General features: G+C 38.6%; 1 protein-coding gene across 1 annotated transcript in view; it reads right to left on the bottom strand.

Moving 5' to 3' along the window:
* Positions 1-16,773: 16,773 nt before the first annotated feature.
* Positions 16,774-21,650, bottom strand: part of LOC140927408 (uncharacterized) — a 45,734-nt gene continuing 40,857 nt past the window's right edge. The window contains exons 4-5 of the mRNA XM_073377051.1: positions 20,986-21,650; positions 16,774-17,168 (exon numbers count right to left, since the gene is read on the bottom strand). The exon at positions 20,986-21,650 is cut by the window's right edge and continues 916 nt beyond it. Coding sequence (XP_073233152.1) covers positions 16,774-17,168; positions 20,986-21,650 — 1,060 coding nt within the window. The remainder of the gene's footprint in view (positions 17,169-20,985) is intronic.

Below are 21,650 nucleotides of genomic sequence, written 5' to 3'. Positions count from 1 at the left end.
TTCATGGGCAGATATTAGTCTATAACTATACCTGGTAGCTCTTACGCCAGCTCAAAAAACCTTAGGGTACGGTTTCTGTTCACATACAAAAACGGTGGTTTCAGCGATGTCTCTGTGACAGACAGAAACTGCCCCGCGTCGATCTTGTGGTGGATCGTCAAACATCGGATAGCTTTCTGTGACGAGTGCATATACTCTTACCGGGTAGCTTTTTTATATAGTAATGAAAAGCTACGCGTTGTACACGTAGCCTTAGTCTGCGAGAAACCCAACGGATACTGGGGAACATTGAAAGTGGCCAAATTAACGGACTGTCCTTAATAAGCATGACTCTTGCAGAACTCACTCTTTGCCACAATAGTCAGCAATTGATGCTAGACTTCCTATGCCGTCAGCTGTAACACTGTAAATATAGAAAGCTGTCGTCCATTTTTTTTCTAAGTTCAGAGAAAAGGTAAGCCTTATTACAGCTCACAGATGACAAAGAACTGTCCATATTAGCAAGGGTAACTTTCTAATATGAGGATATGTTGATTGGACAGGTAAAAAACTACGTGTCTACCCGTGTCTACGATCACGGGTGTCTATATAAAATGGTTGGACTTAAAGGGCTATAAGGCTTTCTCCACGGACAAAAAACTGTCGGTAATAATATGGTGCCGGTATTAAGGGGGATTCGACCGACTTTAATCTCTTTAATGACAGCGGAGTGTCCAGCAATTCACCGAGCTCATATCAGCTGACTTCTAAGACACAACAAACAAGAACGCCTTTGGATAATCCACTAGAACCATGGCTGACACCCTGTCCTTGTTTAGGTTAAACAATAGTTCATCAATTATCTTGATAAGAGCAGTCTCGGTACTGTGCTTTCTTCAGAATCCTGACTGTCTAGCGTATATTAGATTGTTCTCATTGAGGAAATCGTGCAATGGGTCATGGAAGTCACGTTCGATTATCTTTGACGAAACCGGGAGGACAGATATAGGGCGAAAGTTGGCAGATATTTTATAATAAAACTAGTCATAGCTATTGCTAAGTACCAACGAGCAACGATTTTACCTATATGCGGACGCTGCTCAATTTATTTTGAAAAATGTCATGAATTACATTAATTTATGAAAAATAGATTGAACTTAATTCGATTGCATAAGCGAATATTACATTGAAATTAGTGCCAGCAAGGGGACACCAACCCACGCATGCACACAGCTACATCACGCGGCATAGCCGTAGGGTCAATGAGCGGGGAAAACCTGTGTCTCAAAGACTCTCTACTGCCGAGGCGAGTGCAAAGCACTCCTTTAAGTGCCAGCTCTACGCAACACAGGTGGGAGCTGTTGTCTGGGAACCACACGGCAGTTCTCCCATGACATGCGTGGGGAAGGGGGATCATGAGCTGGTGTATGTGTGCCCCTTGCTTTAAGTTTGTCTTTGGAAAATGCTGAGCTAAACTATTCTACTGCAAAAAGACTTTGAAATCCCTACTTAATGTAGCAAATTTTTGGAGATATTGAAGTTCCTGTTTTTGTCCGAAGTTGCGCACATGTCATTTTGCGTAAAATTTAGTAGTCTTATAAGCTAATTTAAAATCCTTGAAAAATCGTATTTAAGTCCGCGAATATTCAACGTATAGATTTATATTTGGTCTCTATTTAAAGTTAGATAAGATTTATGTTGCGCCGATGAAGCCTTCCAAATTATTTTGCTTAGAAGAAATCAATTTTACCGCGTGTGATGCAAATGAATATCCACTCGACGATTGGTTGAAGACGGGATAAGCACCTGACTCACAAACACGCACATGGCTCGTGGATTCTCTGATCTGTATTACGTGTTCGCTCGAAAATAATGTATTCTCTGTTCTGCATAAGGTCATCAATGTTGCCTTACATTACTGTATGTTACATCTATTCGAGATTTTTTCTGCCCCTGGTAGAACCGCGCACGGCTCTATTAGGCTGCCGCCTCGCAGCCTGCGTCTTCACTAGGCTGCTTGTTGGCAACAAAACAACTAGAGAAAATCCTTGTAAATGTCAACCTTATAAATATCGTACAGAGATTTTGTAACGTCTCTGATGTTTTCAGTTTTCTCCTTATTTAACTTCAGCGAATAAAATTTCCATTTCTCTAAATAAAAACTTTCGAGAAATAGAAATATTACAAAGTCTTCAAAGGGTGTATGAAATGATTGTGAAGACACTTTTTTATTCCATCTGTAGCTAGCTCCTATAAGTAGTCGGCACATTTACGATGTACAGACGTGTAAATGCCTTTGTAAATGGCCGAGATTTTTCATTGTTTTAATAACAGACCCTTAGTGGACTGACGCAAAAACAATATTAACCAGCCGGCATTATAGTGAAGGAGTGTGTGCAATTAAGTAACTATTCAGTTTCAGTTTTTAGGGGGAAGAAAGAGGAAAATTTTGTAAATACCTGCCCGATCTAGAATTCTCTTCGACACCACCGTCGCTTCAGCTATCAAATTCAGTAATTGATTTTACTAACAGCAGGTCCGTATACCCTGTTGCGCGTGGCGACAGCTGGAGAAGGCTCTCACCCGGAGTAATCAATCGATAAAAATCAAGAGAGGATAAAGGGGACAGAGAAGGCATCCCGCATACATACCCTATTCCATAGGTAATTCGTCTCGAGTTATCTTAAACAGCACAGATCCCACAGGGGATTAGACAACAGCCAATCACACAGCGCGAATGTGTTCCGCGTGGATGACCCACGCTCAGAGCCACGCGTCCTTCACGAATTGAGGCAGAAAAAAATGGCGGAAGACGCGGAGAGCAATATTGCTATTCGATTAGTCGACGAAAACGACTAAAGAGAGATTTCTGCTAAAGCTGTGTCAGCGAAACGGAAATTAAAAAAGAATCGCCCTTCCCCTCTTGTATAGAGCTAACAGTACAGCAGGGAAATCCTTAAGACAGTGAATATTCTCTCAGGATCATTTATAATTTACAGTTTGAAGAGAGCAATTTCTGGTTTGATATTTATTCTTTTATTAGTCTTTTATTATTCAACAAAAATAACACTTGGCGTCCTATAATAATAATGATAATAATTAAAATTTAATAACTTCTAGAGCGCTATGTACATTCACTGATCAACAGCGCTTAACAACTTAAAAAAACTACAATAGAATTCAAATTTGTAAAACTAATTACATGTACATGAATATTACTTGCTATACTTACTTTATTGTACCAGCGACCGGTTTCAAAAGACTGGCGAAATTTCTCATTTTATTACACGGGTTGTCAAAGAGTCTAGCGATTCCCTTTTCCCAGGTGAGCGCCGACTCACTTTGCTTCAATATTCAGTAATGCTCTCGATCTCTTTACGCTTTCATTGCCTTTCAACCGACATGTTTTGCATGGCGTTTAGTCATGCGAAACCTCCACGAAACATCCACGCAGCGCGCGAGGTAACTTTATTCCGATTCTAAAGATAACTCCAGACGAATTACCTATGGAATAGGGTGTGTATGGGGATGCCTTCTCTGTCCCCTTCATCCTCTCTTGATAAAAATCGATAGCAATCAAGTGATTTTTATCGATTGATAACGGAAATCGGTGAAAATCGATAAACTAAACTGTTGTGTCAAATCGATATGATCGATTTTTCATGGTTTTAAAGATTTATAACGGTAAGTCCGATATTGTCTTTTGTGGCATAAGTTAAATAGTACAGCTGAGGAAACACATCCACGAGTAACAACTGATCAACAAACATGAAAATAAGAAATGTGGAAACTATTACAGACACAAGATTCTCTCTAAAACCGTGACCCATTTGTACGTAATAGCAAAAGCGTTTCGGTTTAATTACTTTCGCAGTTCTCGCAGGCAAGTTCCATGAGAAATACAACCTTAGGTAAAAGATTTCCCAGCCTGAATTTCCGACATCCTCTAGAGTCGAAGGGATGCCTGTAATTCAGGCTAAAAGATTTCCCTAAATAGCTTTTTAACCGTTTTCCGTTATCAATCAATAAAATCACTTGATCGCTGTCGATTTTTATTGATTTTGATTTTTATCTACTGGCTACTCTAGTCAAGACTACACGGGGAACTGATGTTACTTTGAGAGGGGGGCAAATCTAAATCGCCTACAAACCTGGCCAATATCGGCCATCAGAAGACTTTTTTAAAGCCGGGTTTTAAAGAAAATACAAGATTTCTTTAAACTTGTTTTTAAAAAACGTGATAGTAGATTGTTTGATCCTTCGACTCTCAATTGCAACTCAATTGTCAAAAAATGCACTGTTTGCATGAAATCAGTTTTCATTATTGGATGAACAGAAGAACAGATGTATCTTCCGATATAAGTCGATAGAATCGGTAAAATCTAGATAAATCGATAAACGAAACGAGTGTGATAGACTTCTACAGATTGATCGATACGATCGATATCAATCAAATCAAATGTACCAATTTTTAACGATTTATTGCTTGATAAATCGGTACCGATTTTTATCGATTGACTACTCCGGGGATCTCAGGCTCAGTACGTTAATAAGTGATGCAAATGTGTCCAGAGAAGTCTAAGGAAGAATTTTAACAATTGCATTGGTATGATGTTTTTGCAGTCAGTACGGAAACAAAAACAGTAAAACACCGCGTGTAAGAACCGATCCGAGAGGTTCAAGAACCTGATGTCAGAAATTTGCTGTCTGCTTTACAGTTAAATTATTATAAACATTTTAACACCGAAAATTGAATTTCAATTTTGTAAATTTTCATTACCAGAAAATAATTTAACAAACTGTACTTACAAATAAAGGTATAACTATAAAATCCCAGTATAATGCGCTACATTTTCGATACAGCTCCCTTAAATTCGCTTGATGAAACTTTAAAAAATAACAACTTACAACATTAATTGGACGAATGACGAAAGTTGCTGGTGGTTTCCGCGCACGACTGTGGGAGGCAGTTCAAGCTTTGTCATTTTTTTTCTTAATGGTAAGGAGTCTGACAATATAACCTTCACGCCTGGCATAAAGTAGCTGAAGGCTGTTATAGCAAACTTGTTATAACTTGATGCAATTCTGTGCTTATAACGTAAGCTTTTAAGCAACTTTTTAAGCAAAATGAAATGTTGGCGTAAAGTTTGTTTACCATCTTTAACTTAAGTTCTGGGTAATATTCACCTCCTGTCGTCAATTTATTGGAATACCCTGCAGTTGTTCATAGACAGAGATTACACCTCCCTAGTCGAGTCAATTGTTTTGGCTTGATTTCCCCTTTTTCAATCGAGCCCAGTCACTTTACATAAATTTTGCAATGCCCAACTTGTGTCAATTTACAGTGACTTTTTGTGTCCCCTTTTTTTGTCATTTTACAGAGATTTTACAACGCACCACTTGCGTCAATTTATCGAATGTTATGATGCCCGGCTCGTGCTTGTGTCAATTGGCAGATATTTTATAATAAAAAAAAAAACTTGAGAGAATCCTTTTTAATGTCAACCCTACAAACATCATACAGGGATTTTGTAACTGTGACTTACAAGGATAGGATGAGAAAATCCAAGTAAATAACAAGAGTAGAAGAGCGGTGCATACTGAAAAACGAACTAAGTTACTATAAGCAAGTTTAATCAAAGTTCAATGTTTGATAAGTTCAATTGAAGCTGATCGCGTGCCAAGATGAAAGAATATTTCTTAACCACGTGTTGTAAAGCCGTATGTAGTGATTTATCGAGATTGTCGGTTCGAACTGAAATACAACAGTCAAAAAGGGGAAAAACTAATGTATAACTAATAATCTTGGATAAACTGATGTATTTGAGAAAATTACACTTAACGTTCGCCATAACTATAGCAACTAAGAAATGCCAAATTACTCATTTACGCATATTAAACGAAAGGCTAAGAAAATAATCAAAATATACGATGACTATACGAAGGCGGCCGCTAATAATGAATAAACCCTATAAGTAAACCTAACCTAACAACTCCAAAATGTAACAACATTCGAAGAATAGCTGACACGGTAACGATAAAAGAGCAATAAAAAACAGCTACTAAACTAAACTTTACCAAAAACTATTAAAAGGAAGAACTAAAAATTTAAGTCCTAAAAACTAAAGAAAGTAGTACTAACTTTGGTTTGCACACGCAGAAAACTTGATTTGGCTTGAGTAGATGAAGACTGGTGTAGAGAGAACCTATGGCCCAATGCCGAGTTGAAGTTGACGGATCGAAGTCTACACTAGTACTGATAGCTGAGAAAACCTAATCGATATACTTAACAAAAAAAAGACACGCCCGCAAAACCTGACGATAATGGCACTTTACCCAGCGGAAATAGCAGCCAAGGACTGGTCCAACACGGTGGATTAAATTAAACGCGGTAAAAGGCTTGTGCAAATATGATAAATTGATAACATCTGCTGTACAATAAGTTCCGGCGATAAAAACTAATTTAAACACCACGATTCAAACCCAACAGTAACGTTTCGAATCTTTTCAGTTTCCTTTTTTTATCAAAGACAATTTGCACCCCTCAAAACAAAAACCTTTAAGGAAATGAAAATTGCACAAAATTAGTTCTTCAAAGAGTTTCTGAAATGATTCTTAAGACACTTTGTCATTCCATATAAAAAGGTAGGCAGATCTTAGCTCTCGTAAGTAGTCGGTACATTTATGATTTACGATAGATTGATAGATAGATAGATAGTTTGTTTATTAAAACTGCATCACAGCCAAAGGCTGAATTACGCAATTATTTACAAAAACTTTACAAGACTTGAAAATTACAAATGAATCCTAGATAATAAGTCAAAAACTGATTTTGAAGATAATATTAAAAATTCTATATAATACATTCATATTAAAATATGTTAAAATATTAAGCATGAATAAGTGAGATAAGACTACAGCCCGGACTGTTTCGACATCGCATATATAAAAGTATTACTTGTTCTGTTCGTACAATGCTTTGGCATATTAAAATGGCGCTGTCGTCTTAGGTTATAGGGTGAGTTGTCATAGTCTGGTGGAAGGAGCGCCTTCAATTTATGGTTTAGATCAGTGACAATGTTATCAAAAAGACTGCTACATAATACGTAATAATGCTTCAAAGTGGGTGTTAACCCCACCTCTATTGTCGAGTTGCACTTTCCTGAGGTTATTATTGATACTGCTCTTTTCTCGAGCCGTACCAGCTCTTTCTTTAAGTACTGGGGGAGACCGTTGAAAAAGACAGGTGCTGCATAATAAATAATCAATACAGGCGTGTTATTATCTCTGTAAATAATCTAGATGTTTGAGGTCCTTAAGCTGATGCACATGCGCGTTAGACACTATTTCTTAGCTGATTTTCATGTCACAAGAAGCGCATGAAACAAAAGCGTATCCGGAATACTGTAAACAAACCTTGTAGAGTTTAAGAGAAAGCTTGATTTTCCAAATATATGTAACCTTTTCCATCGATTTTCCAAAATATATATATATAACGATTATTTGCTCGCCAAGTTACTGATTCATTTCTCGTAATATTTTATGGTAAACGAAGGCGATTTCTCCCGCCCGGCTACTACGCGTTTCTCACCACTTTTGTTCAAGTTCGTTTGAATACTGTTTTTAACCAAATATGATAAAACAATCTAATAGGATGAGTAAAAATTTGCTCGAAAAGGGATTTTCAGTAAAAGATCGAGGATCGAATGAAACACTAGGCAGGATGGAAGCGGATTTTTTAAATGTATCCGACGCGTAGGTTTGATTTCAAATTGGCAGAAGTAGTGTCCAGGTCAGCGCGGTCCCATAGCTGACTGTGTCCCTTTAACTAGCCGGAAATATAATGAGGGAGCGTTTGGAATTAGGTATACTATTCAATTTCAGGTTTTAGAGAGAAAAAGAGGAAAACTTCGAAATAACCTGCCCCTGCTAAAATTTCCTTTGACGCCACCGTCGCCAAAGCTATCAAATCTAATTAATTTTACTAAGAACAGCGGGTCGGTGTACCCTATTACGCATGATGATAGCTGGAGGAAATATCTCACCTTCAGTACAGTAATAAGTGATGCAAAAGTATCGAAATAAGTATGAGGAAGTATTTAACAGTTGTATCAGTATGTTGTTTTTGCAGTAAGTACGAACAAAAATATAGTAAAAAAAACCGTGTAAGAACTGACAGGTTTCGGGACCTGCTATCAGAAATTTTCCAAACCTATATACGAATCTGTTTAGCCAAGCATGATCACTCAGCTTCTTTTATCCGGTTTACAGTTAAAATATTATTAACATTTTGACCAAGGAAATTGACTTTGAAATTTGGAAATTTATATTACCAAAAAATAATTTAACAAACTGTGATCACAAATAAAAGTATTACTGTAATTCCTACATCAAAGTACAAAAATGAGGTATGCAATTTACAGTTGTTTATAAAACATGTTTGTTTCAGGAATAAACACAAGTTTTTTTTTTATTTTTTCAAGAAATAAAGAACCTAATTCAGGACCTGCCAAGGCCCAAGCGCCAATAACTATCCAGAAATACAATTACCTTTTTTGCATGCCTAGAAAAAAATGTAGGTTCGTACACACAGATTTTTGCTATATTGTTTTGATATTAATCCTGAAGGCAATATAGACTGCTGTCCTATCTCAGTTGGAGTTTTTCACTGAACTGATTTTTAGACTGACTGGTTTAATTTAATTATTTATTGCTATTATCTCTTCCTTAATTGCTTTGCAAGTCGAGGGCAAGCCATTTGGCTGAAAGCCTAGAATTATCAAACTGCCATGGTGGCTCTCCGTTGCTCAGTGCCTTCAGGCTTAATTTTCTCTTTTCGCCGGAAGAATGAGTAAAAAAGAATGCCTGTTTTGAGCCACCAACCGCTCCTCTCCCACTTTAAATGTGGCTGACCTATCATAGTCATAAGTAAAATCAGTTTTCCACGTCCAGCAACAAACGTCTGCTACCAAATAATTTAGTACTCGAAAACATTATAAAAGTAACAGGTATTTTCAGGTGTCGCCTCTCTGAGAAACTAGCAAGTTAATTTCTATGATGGAGTATTATCAAAAAAAGCTTCCTTTCAATATCATCATCGAAAACCAAAAAAAAAACAATAACAATGAAATGTAACCAAAAGAGAATGTTACTTGCGCCGTCAAGGATTAATTCTTTTTTGGCATTGCGAAAATTCCGGGTTCTAGTCGTGTTGCCTAGTACCTAAACATGCATGTGATCTTATGGTCGGCCATTTGTTTTAAAATTATGACACGATATACGTGCGGTTTTTATCCCACGTATACTTGCAATCATTCCTGCTAAACGATATACGTGCGTTTTTTTGTCACGTATACTTGCGTTCTTTCCTGCTTTGTGGGGTTTTTATTCCTAAGTATATGACCATTTTCTTACAAACGTGCATATATATGCGCGCAAAAAAGGCCCATATATATGCGTTAAAAACAAGCATGTGTACAAGGGGTCACAGAAAGTCGTCGTATGAGGGGCACCGAATTATACCGTCAGCAAAAAACCGCTCCATGTACGATGGCGTTGAAAAGTAACTCCAGTTTGAATCAAGCATGGCCGCAATGGCCGCGTTAATTTCGAGCAAGGTTTGGTTTTTATTCATTACCCTCACAGTAGTGGTGGTTGTTGGCTCCCTGACCACGGATTTGTTGGAATCCGACGATTGTTTCTTGAGAGACTGTGTACGCTATTTCACAAATGCTCAGACCGAAACATCCTCGGAGACCCAGGGGCAGATAGTGGGGGCGAGCGAAAATCTAAACGGGCGGAAAAATGTAGCACGAAGAAAAGTAAAGAACGGCGAGAAGAGCCCCTGGGGACAATGTCTTATCAGACCAGTTCTAAACGGTCACCGCCGTTCTGGCTTCTGATCGGTGCCAGAAAGCTTTTGTGTTTTTCTGCCCAATCAGAAGCCAGATTGGCGGCGACCGTTTGGAACTGGTCTGGTAAGACATTGTCCCCACGGGCTCTTCTCGCCGTTCTTTACTTTTCTTCGTGCCACATTTTTTCAACCGTTTAGACTTTCCCTCGCCCCCACTATCTGCCCCTGGGTCTCCGAGGATGAGACCGAAACAACGATCGATTCAGTTAGAAATCCGACAGGCAAAACACGACTCATAAGCTCGGGATAATGTGAAACATGACCTTGAGAGTCTGCTTGAACAGATCGGTTTTTCTGCTTTTCTCTCTCTAGCGCGAATTATCACCTTTTCTCCTCCACGAACACGTTCTAAGATTTTTATTCTTTCTCACCATTATAAATTCCATGTTTCTTGTTTTGTATTCTCACACTTTAATAGCCTTCCACCTGCCTCTCTTTCCTTGCTCCTCCATTTTAATTGCGATCTTTTTTCATGGTTATCTAACTCGTTCCCGTTCAACTTGCTCAAAATGTCCCTCACGAGCTCATGAGTCATGTTTTGCCTGTCGGAAGCTAATTTCTAACTGAATCGATCGTTGTTTCGGTCTGGGCATTTGTGAAGGGATTTTTTGCTGACGGTATAATTCGGTGCCTCTTATACGACGACTTTCTCACATGCTTGTTTGTACCGCATACAGTTATTTTGAGAAAGGTTTCGAGACTTTTGTGGTTCCGGCCTCTTCCGTTCAAGCTCTTCCGGGCCCACATCTAGTTGAACATTGGTTGCCAATGTAACTTTGATTAATCCTCTGATGGGATCTACCTCGTTCACCACTGCTTCAATCCCGCCCATCCAGAGAACATCATCCTTCATTGTTTTTTAGATTTGTGGATTCTAAAAACAAAACATAACCTCGTAAGATTTGGTTCAATGATGCTGTACAATCTTTTATTTCCAACTAAATTTCTTACAGACAAAAGGAAACTACATGTAGAATGACTCTGTGCAGTTTCTTAGTTAAGATTGCAGGGTACTGAAATCTGGTCCTAAAAGTCAAATGACTTTAAAAATGTGTAAACAAACTACGCATTGAGCTTGCATCCATCTACTTGAATTAAAGCACGCTTTTATGATGAATCGATACGTTTCTTATTACTTGACAGTGTTAAGTACTCATTTATCATATTCCAAACAAACAGAAGCAAGTATTTCTAAGATTTGATCATTTGAGCAGTTAAACTTTCGCCATGCAAGCTAGCGATCGCGAGCGTGGTAAACCTCCATACAGTCTCATAATAATTCGAGTCATTTGTCCGTTCTCATTCGATTCCTCTTCGTTTTTGCTTATTTAAACCAAAAAAAATTAACTAGCAATAAATCTCACCTTGCTGGAATAACTTGAACGTTTTCGTCTCGCTTGAAAGGGAGTTACATTTCGGATCTCACGTGGGCGTTCCATCCATCGAAAGAGACGGTTACTCCTCTTCGGTTTTTGAAAGAACCGTTCACGGACATCAAACTCCACACCCATCTACCGCTTCTGCTTTGCAGCCTTCGAGGAATTTTCCAAACGCCATTTCACAAGTAATCTTTACTTCACAGACTCAGCACTGGTTTTGATCGATCACCGAAACCGGACTGTGTATCTTTGGTTCAGTGAAAAGCCCGCATTTGGTTGCTACGATACTAGTTGGGTCTCAGACTCCCTCGGTAGCACCAAACTGCGCATGTGTAGCAAACTTTATGCATGCATAATGAATTACACAGTTTTACCGTGTTGAGGTCCTAATGACTTACAATTCAGTTTTTTTGATCGCATGCGCTTTGGTTGTGATTTCTTATATACTGGTTACTCTGTTTCCGAGATGGCAACATTCAAATTTCGCGCGAAGGAACTTTTAATCTCCATGGAAATGAAGTTTATATTTTACAGTCGTTCGTTAGAACAAAGACTGACTCGTTAGAATCTGTAAAGTCACATGTTATTTATGTATTGAAAAGGGTAGTAAACATAGATGAATAAAATCAAACCGCTTCTTCTTAGTAAACAGAAGAGTGAAAAAAATCGCACCTTCTTTTGAAATGCTAGCCAAGTCTAAGACATGTCTCAAAGCGCCCCGACACTGTCATTATTTATTGCTCTCGTCGATTGAAAATTACACGTGCTTGGTGCTGAACGTATCTAATATACACGCGCTGTATACTTAAATGCAACTTTTCGGATAGGGTTAAAAGAGAAAAGTCGATCTAGAAAGATAAATTCTCCGTCGGCGATGAATACACTGAAAGGAACATGAAAGCAAAAGACTGAAAAAATCGGACCTCCCTTTTACTTTGCCGCGAAGTTAATAAGTTAAACAAGACAAAAGTAGGTTGAGTTTGATCGTACGGGTGAACGTAGTGGTGAATAAGACTGTTGTTGTTGACAGTGACTGACGTTTCGACAACCTGTGCAGTAGTCATCTTCAGAGTCAAAGTGAGTTGTATCACGTCAGTTGATGGTATTATACTCTGGTTATTGGTCTGATTGGTCAATTACGTTGCGATGTTATTGGTCGTCTGTCAGTTAAGCCGTGATGTTATTGGCTATGAAGACTCGTAATCAGTAATTGGTGCGTTTCGATCCGTCTATTGTCACAGTTCAACAGTCGTCTATTGTTAGTCAAATTGTCAGTTCTCCAGTCGTTCTCCCGTAGTTAGTTTTGCTTGATCTTGTCAATAAGTTGTACGGCGCTGGTAACTGTAGGCTACGATTCGGTGGCGTTTGTTCTAAGTTAGTAAACCAGCTTTCTAAAGTAAGACGTTGATAGTAGTCTGTAGAATACATTATACATGTGGCAGAGTCCCAGTCAATTCGATGTTTCGTCTGTAAATGGTGCTCAGCAATGTGATTGTTGACGTCACCATTCCTCGTCGCTCGTTTGGGTTCGGTCAGCCGCGTGCTTAGGTTTCTGCCGGTTTCACCAATGTAAGAAGCCTGGCAGTCGCAGCTTTTGATCTTGTACACTGCTCCCTGTCTGTCCTCCGGTTTGTCTTTGTCCTTGGCTTAACTGACAGACGACCAATAACATCGCAACGTAATTGACCAATCAGACCAATAACCAGAGTATAATACCATCAACTGACGTGATACAACTCACTTTGACTCTGAAGATGACTACAGCACAGGTTGTCGAAACGCCAGTCAGTGTCAACAACAACAGTCCCATTCATGACTACGTTCACCCGGATGATCAAACTCAACCTACTTTTGAAATGCCTCCTGGGTTCAAACCTTTCACAGTTTTAAACAAGAAACTTACTTATAAAATTTACTGCTCCGGCTTCAAATAAAAAGTGCACGCTTCTCTAACAGCCCAAAGATGTTGTAATTGCTTATCTTTCTGGGCTGAGTTATACGAATCTAATCGTTCTATAAAAACCAGACTTCCTGTTGGCAATGACACGAGTAAGTAAACTTTAGGTATTTAGGTATTTTAGGTATTTTATTTATTTGCCACACGATTACGATAATTACAAAAAGATGCCAAAAAAAAAATGTAGGAAGAGATGGCGAGGAGGCCTAAAAGAAACTATAGAGCTTATGTTAATTAGGCCTCCTCAATTACAATTTAAACAACTAAAGATTAAAAGAAATCGCACCTCCTTTTCACTGACCCGCGAATTTTAAAACAAGGCTCAACGTTCCCACACTTACTGATAAAATTAATTGCTCTCTGTAAGTAAAAACCACACCCACTTGTTGCTAACCTATCGTACATGCAAGTGCTGTATGATGCGCAACTGTTCGTTTTTATATAAAGTAACAAGACCGCAACTGTTTTATTCAAAGGGCGTTGTAGCGCAAAGAGAAAGCTAGTTGTTTGAGAACGCATTCTCGGCCTATTGAATAATTAACTATGACTAAGACCTTCGCAGTAACGGCAAGAAAGAATGCAAAAAATAAAAGAAATGATGGAACTAAAAGATCAAGTTTTCGGTTCACTGCCTCAAAGACTAACAATATGTGGACGTCTTTGCTTCATATGAAAATTCTTCTTCTAGAGGAATAGCTCTCTATAGCTCTATTGACTATTCCCGTTGGTACCCTACTGAAATTTCATTCTTGACAGATCAATTAGCGCTCCCCACCTCCCTTGGTACACAAGTTTGTTATGCCGAACGTTTCCGATTATTCAAATTCAGGACAAGAGAGGTTAAAGGGGACAGTGAAGGCATCCCCCATACACACCCTAATCCACAGGTAATTCGTCTCGAGTTATTTTTAACACCACAGATCTCAAGGGGGATTAGACAAAAGCCAATCACATAGCGCGAATGTGTTCCGCGTGGATGACCCACGCTCAGAAGCACGCGTCCTTCACGAATTGACGCAGAACAAACTGGCGGAAGACGCGGAGAGTGATATTGCTATTCGTTTTGTCGACGAAAACAACGGAAATTAAAAAAGAATCGCCCTTCCTCTCTTGTATAGAGCTAACAGTACAGCAGGAAAATCCTTAAACTAAACATTCTCTCACGATCATTTATAATTTACAGTTTGGTTTATTGTTTGATATTTATTCTTTTATTAGTCTTTTATTATTCGACAACAATAACACTTGCGGTCCTACTTGCTTTATTGTACAAACGACCGGTTTCAATAGACTGGCGTAATTTCTCATTTTATTAAAGCACTGAGGTTACGACAACTTCAAGTTAAACTGACTTCACGGGTTGTCAAAGAGTCCAGCGATTCCCTTTTCCCAGGTGAGCGCCGACTTATTTCGCTTCAATATAAATAATGTTTTGGAGGTAGCACATCCACAAAGTTGTTCTTCGTCTACCAGATTCCTGAAACTTAACTATCAAGGTCAGCTTCCAAGCCAAATTTGAGCGAATATCAAACCAGACCGTCCAACTACTGGTTTTAAAATAACTTGAAACCCAAACACCAAAATAGAATAAAAGGTTGGTGCAAAACTCTTTGACTAGGAATTCCGATCTTTTGGCTGCAATGCGCGCAGCAGGAAGTGGACAAAAGCATGCTATCCGTTTGCTCACAATTAGTAGTCTGCTACAAAGCCGTTTTTAGCGTCGTCACGCAACGTGGGAAGGAGCGTTGCGTGACGACACAAAAAACGGTTCTGTAGCAGACTAAACAATTAGATGCACGTATGTGATCTTAACAAAGAATAATGGTACCACGTAAATACATTTCTTATCCGATCTGAAAAGTACGAGTAACGAGTTTTATATATATAGATTATATAAGATATTCCTACACAAAGGATATATATGTGGTTAAAATATGATTGTGAGAGGAGAACCGACAAGAAAGTTTAATCGTTTATGTTCGTTTGTTTTGCGGTAATTCATAGCTAATTACGCAACAAAAGGTACGGTGTTCTTAACCGCAAAATCTGGTTTCTAGGATAACTTTCTTTCTCTCTTGTCAGCACTTTCCTCAAAAATAAATACAGCGAGCGAAATATTATATTAAGCGAGCAAAGCCGAAATAAAAGCTAAGATAAATACTAAATCAAATGTTAGTTGAGCTACGATGAAAAGACGACAGCAAAAGGCCTCCGAACGTGTGAGCTTAATCGTCACCTTGGACTTCACGGTGTCACATAAATAACGCGTATTCAATCTATTGTTTTAGAATTGATAAGGTCGGTTTGCTTTGACTATCGCCTTGAAGTAGCTAATGGTTTTATGAGTAAATATGTCTGTATTTTTTTTGTGGTTTTCATTTTTAATTTTTTGTAGTTATTTTATTTTGTTTTCTAAACCCCTCAAATTTCAACTTGAGTAAATATGGCCAGTAAATTAGCAGCTTTGTACTAATAATAAGATAAAAAATAAAACTCCTGATAAATAGCTGATGGAATTGACGATAGCCTCAAAGCCATCTAGAACATGACAAAAACACGAGCAAAGGGGCTTACGTTGATTTGAATCTACATTAGGACCCCAGTTTAACTAGAAATTGGATAACTGGAACTAAGTCCGAACGAAATTTCGTTTCCCTTGATCCGAATTTCCTTCGATAACTCGAATTCTGGTTCATAGAACTCACCACGAATGCCATCCTATTAGCTTTTCCTTGCCTTGTAAACTGAGGAACAACCCCTAAAACTAACACTACAGCAATTTGTTTTTCACTGCTTCTTAAGATGGGCAACGAACTCATCATGTATTTGACAGTCATTTCCCGGTATTATCGTGAAGATGCATAATCGCGTTAAAATTTCTGATAAGATAAGTTAAATGTGCCCTCTGCTATATACTAAAGTGCTGAAATATCGATAAACTATCACTATTACCATGGGAATTGAAGATATAATCGATCCCGATAACTCGAACCCCCGCTAACTCAAACTGTCTTTAGTTTCCCTTCTCAGAGTTCGAGTTACCTGGGTTCTACTGTATAGGCGAATCCTTGTTGACATTTTGGCCTCATTAGCAAAGGCTCATCATTATCTGATGAAGCTAATAACATGAAATTTCTTAATAGTGAAAGAGCAAAGCATTTTCAGTTATCTCTGAAAATTGAACCCCATATACTAGATAGTTTGGGAGAAAGTCTCTTTAAAAAACCCCACTGAAAATTAACCAAGAATGCACGAGCTCACTCAGTTTTTAACTGTTGCCATTTTCTTTGTTTTTGATTGTTAAGAGCTGAAACTTGCACAAATTCTACAAATTAAGCAGCTCTTTTGATTTTTGAACCTAATTGGTATATACGGCTACATCTTCCATGGGTTAACTCGTATGCTAAAAAGCAAAAATGTAAACAATGACGTCACAATGAATCTGCCTATTCAGTCCCAACACATGAAAACCTTTCACCAAACTGTGCGTTTAGTCATTGACATGAACAGTGCGAAAAATGGCGACATTAACTGCATGAAGCTCTTTAAAAAGACGTATCGTATGTCATTTTTGGAACTTCATGGACTGAAATTTTGGTAAAGATGAATTCTTTCCCGCTTTCTCGAGTCTGGGTTTGTTTGTCGCTCTTGTTTCCAGGTGTCTCCTCATGATCAGAATTCCTTCCACCTACCAGATTGGGTTGATCTTCTTCCAAACTAAAGTTAATAGCACCAGTATCTTGGAAAGAGGATAAAATTGACGGCATATTCATTTTTCCTGTTGGTAGTTGGTTTTTAAAAACATTCGTTCCAGCAAATCCACGTACTTCTCCTTGCAAGTCACTCAAAGGTAGCAGCAAGGCCAGACAGCAAGAGAAAGACCATTTGGGACTCTTGAGCCATTCTTTTATAAAGCGATAGATGTATACAATATACTGAACTGCAAAGAAACAATAGTCATAGTTACAAATATTCACTATAGGACTTACTGAAGTCACCTCTCTTTTTAAAACATATACGCGTTGACTTGCGTTTTAATATATAGATTTAGCCAGGGCTAAAAGCGAAGCTCCCAATAATAAATTTGTAATTTCAATCAAACAATAAACTTGTATTCCACAAATCAGTTCACTTTAGAGCACAATCATGTGACTTTTGTTTTGAGGGATTAAGGCTAAGTGATTTGAGAGAAAAATAATTTGCTAACAGTCCAAGCGTGCACCAAACCTTACATCGAGTTGACGGCCTTTATATGTACACCCAAAAAATAGCAATCATCTTCGATCACATTTAACGTCCATAATGGCTCTTGATCACAGTAGATTAGGCCTGGAAAACAAATACTTGGAAAGAAAATCCGGCAAAATTTTTTCCGTTTGACAAGTTTGCTTTACAAAATCTTGCTAACGAATCTGGGGGCGTGTAAACCAACCTTTTATACTTTTTATACATCACATCTGACAGTCTGAGGTGAAACACTACTACGAGGCGCTGTTTTTATCATACAGACCTCAGACAGAATGCAGTATTTCACAGTTTTGAAATATAAATTGCACTCACTCAATATTCAGGACTATCGAAGCACGCGTGGGTTTTTAGCGAAACCGCCAAAAATTTCCAAAATCACCTATATAACGGCCAGCCAGTTGCAAACTGTGGAGTGTTTGAATGAACATTAATAGAGTTACACTTCAACATAATAAAGAATTTATTGTGAGTTTTTTTATTTAGTGGTTTTATAACGATGTGTAAACTTAACAAGCGTTTAATACGTGCAACGTTTTGAGTACTCCTGCAAGCGACGACTGAAAACATTAACGGCAAATTGCAAGAGACACTACTAACAATCAATAAAAGAAATATAATTCGGTGAAACATTTACAGAGACAACAATTTTCATTCACGAAGACAATTAAGTATTAAAGTGTCTCTAAGAATCCTGAGTCTTTATGCTTAAAGCCTAAGTTTATGTTTTTTTTACTGGAGGCTAAAAAAATGGCTCAAAGCTTTCTTTCTACAGCCAAAATAAAAACGCAACGTTTTTTTCGTTCTATTTGCGGTGAAAAATATCGACTAAAGACTTTTTAAAGTTCTGCAAGCTTAAATCAAACCTCATACTATAGGTCAGGTCATTATCTCAAATCTTAATTCAAACATGCATAAACTATAGCCTCATAAACTGCGCTCGGCTTCATGAAATTAGATATATGAAAAAACAAACACAAATACAATAATTACTCAGGCAGCTCCTGGAAGCTACATCGCTTCAGACTTTTCAATCAAGCAAGGTGAAAAACGAAAACGAATCGATGCCATCCGAAATCGGATTTCCGACTTTGACAGGCGACGTATTTCTCAACCAAAAAACCCAATAGACAAACTAGCCATGAATAACAGAAGACTCTTGATAGTAGCTGAATTTCATTTCGTACATCCAGTAGAAAAAGACAGTTAAAAACATCACAAGTTGACACAAAACTCTGTCAGCTTCAGCTGTCACAGTAAACAAGTTTCAAGATGCTGCATAAATTTTCCGCATAAAATCGCCGGTCAAATTTTGACCAATCAGAACAAAAATTGGGCGTAGAGCGTGATCAACACGTTCACGGACGATTGAAAACAACAACTGGCAAAGCGATCATGTAAGAACGAGATCTTGACAAACAATCAAGACAAGAAATATAATACGAAGAAACATTTGAAGGTCAACAATTTTTGTTCCCGAAGACGTGTTTTGAGAGTAAAGCTGAGTGACGAATAGATTTAAATTAAGCCTTAAGTTTTAAGCCGCCTTCGCCGTGTTTGCTATTTTGCAAGATGAACTCCAGGCAAGAATGTCGCTCAAAGTTTTCTTTTTACAAACAATAGGACAACTAAACTATTTTTCAGAACTTTTTCTTCTAGTCGCGGTCAGAAAATGTCTAAAGACTTTTTAAGTTCTTTACTAGGTCAGATAAATTGTTCCAAACCTTACAAATGTGCGTAAAATGACGGCGTAAACATGAAAAAAGAAAACACATAAAATGCAATAAAATTACTCAAGCTTACCGGTCGAGATGCAGCACGGAAACCCATCAAGTAAGGCCAGAATCGCTTAAGATTTTTCGCATGGTTCAGCAAGGCGAAGTAAGCTTACTAAGAGTAGCTTATTTTTGAAAACGATGATTCCCGATTTCTTTTTGTCGTGCTGCGCATTCTCAACCACAACCCAGTAAACAAGCCAGCCAAGAATAACAAAAGAATGTTGATAGCTGCTGTGTTTCATTTTGTAGATCCAGTGCAAAAGGCAGGTAAAAACATCAAAAGATGACTCAAAACTCTGTCAGCTTCAGCTATCAGTGAACAAGTCGCAGATGCTGCATAAATTTTCCACTTGAACCCTCTTTGCTAGCGCGCCTGTTAATTCTTACTCTATGCCTTTCTCTTCTTCTCTTTCCCGTCGCTTTTCACTTACAAGCAAATAGTTTGAATCCAATCCGCTATTGTTTGTTGCCATAACAATTTCTTCGAAACGGTTCACTAGAAACTAAGCTCTCCGGACACAAAATCCTTATGCAATGAAGTAGTTCCGTTGAAGTAAACATGTTTTTGAACACGACGACAGCCACGTCATTTCTTGCGCGATTTCCCGCCAAGAAACAGGTGGGTTGCACAAATGCATCGCACGATTTATAACATACTCCTCCCCCGGACGGGCTGACACCTGATTCCCTTCCCGCCCCCGCAAAGAGTGTACGGGCGTACGCTACGTCATAACCAAATTTTCTCGGATGGATGGTTTACCAAATTTTATTACCCATGGTGCTCCGCTGGCGCGCTTCGCGCCGGAGCTCCGCTATAAGGCGGAGTCCTCTATTGCACTGTCTTTACTCTTCTCTATGAATATTTTTGCTTTAAGTTCAAGTCTTATAGATCACTTACTGAGTGAATAATAACGGTACTTGCATACATATGGACTTACTAAATTTGATAATTATAACTATTTATGAAGGTCACTCACTGTAGGTTACGACGAACGCGATTAATTGTGAACCGTGCAATTTTTGCAATCTTTTGCAAGGACGCGAAAAATCCTAAATTTTGCAGCTGCTTGAAATCTGGACATAAATACTATTGCTACCTCAATTAAGGCATTACAGTAATACGATTACAGTTAGAATGGCAATTGAAGCTTAACCGATTTACATCGTGAACTAAATTTTTTGGCCGAAAACCAAAAGCAAGCAAGGAGCTGACATCGCCCTACATGTGATTGGGGAGCTTAAGCAACGACGACTAGTCGACAACGACGGCAGTGACGACGTTGCTAAAAAATTGATTCGCGTCCTTTCAAACTTTATCACGTCTATTTGGACCCCCTCAATCTGTCAAATGTAGGCAACGTTTTTTGACGTCGTTGTTTTCGTCGTCGTGGTTGCTTAGCCTTCCTGTCCACGTTCCATTTGAATTGTAAATATCATCCCCGAGGATTAATTAATGATATGCAAATGAGTATATATAATAGGAAATACTGGTACATTTTGTCCCATTCACTTCACTTTGCCGACACGAAGGGTGATTGGCGAGCTACGCGCCCACGCCAGTGAGTAAGTCGGGTTCCAGATTACCTATATTCAATTCAGTTTATCTTGGGCTTGTCCCAGGTAAGATTGATTCCCCATACCTTACTATAATGTCATTAGTAACAATACCCAGGCATGAATATTATACTATTGAAGGGTAAATTAATAACCGAAGTGGATTTACACTTAACTTACCTACGAGAAGGCCGATTACCAAAGAATTTGCTCCAAACACCAGTACCTTGAACATGATGTTATCCACATATGGATCGATTGAGGCTGGAATGTTCTCGCTGTTAATTTTACTCACAGCTCCTATTCCCAAGTTTAAAAAGGTCACAGCAAGAGATATCAGCATTAGTCTGTTCTCGAATGGGTCCGCTATAGGGCTAACATAGGCAAAAAACATTCCATAGAGTCCTGACATGACACAAGCCAGTCCGACGTATGCCCTGCTTTCACCACCAACTAGGACGATACCTGACGTGAGGACCACCTTTCGTACTGTGTCGACCAGCTCCCAGTACCACGAGCGCGGATGGTAGTTTTCGAAAAGGAATCGCAAGCCTGTGGTGACTTCGCTGCTTTTCACTTTGATATCAGGATTTTGATGCTCGTCTTCCATTTCATTCTGACTTGTAACGGTCAATCGCGCTTTCCAGAGAGCTATAAGTGATGCTGTGGGAAGAAGTAGTATGTAAACAACTGCAATGTAGGCAACGATGACTGATCGACTGTAGTTTGTACTCTCACAGTCGATACTGTAATCAGTTTTCAGAAACTTTTGACAACGGGTTTTCTTTTCGTCTGAACAAAGCATACGGCAAGTTGGAGGAAGCACACTAGCTGTATTGGAGCAG

Source organism: Porites lutea, chromosome 1 (genome assembly GCF_958299795.1).
Source record: "Porites lutea chromosome 1, jaPorLute2.1, whole genome shotgun sequence".
NCBI lineage: Eukaryota > Metazoa > Cnidaria > Anthozoa > Scleractinia > Poritidae > Porites > Porites lutea.
The sequence above is the reverse complement of the archived record's forward strand: the minus strand, read 5'-3'. Positions and strand labels throughout refer to the sequence as shown.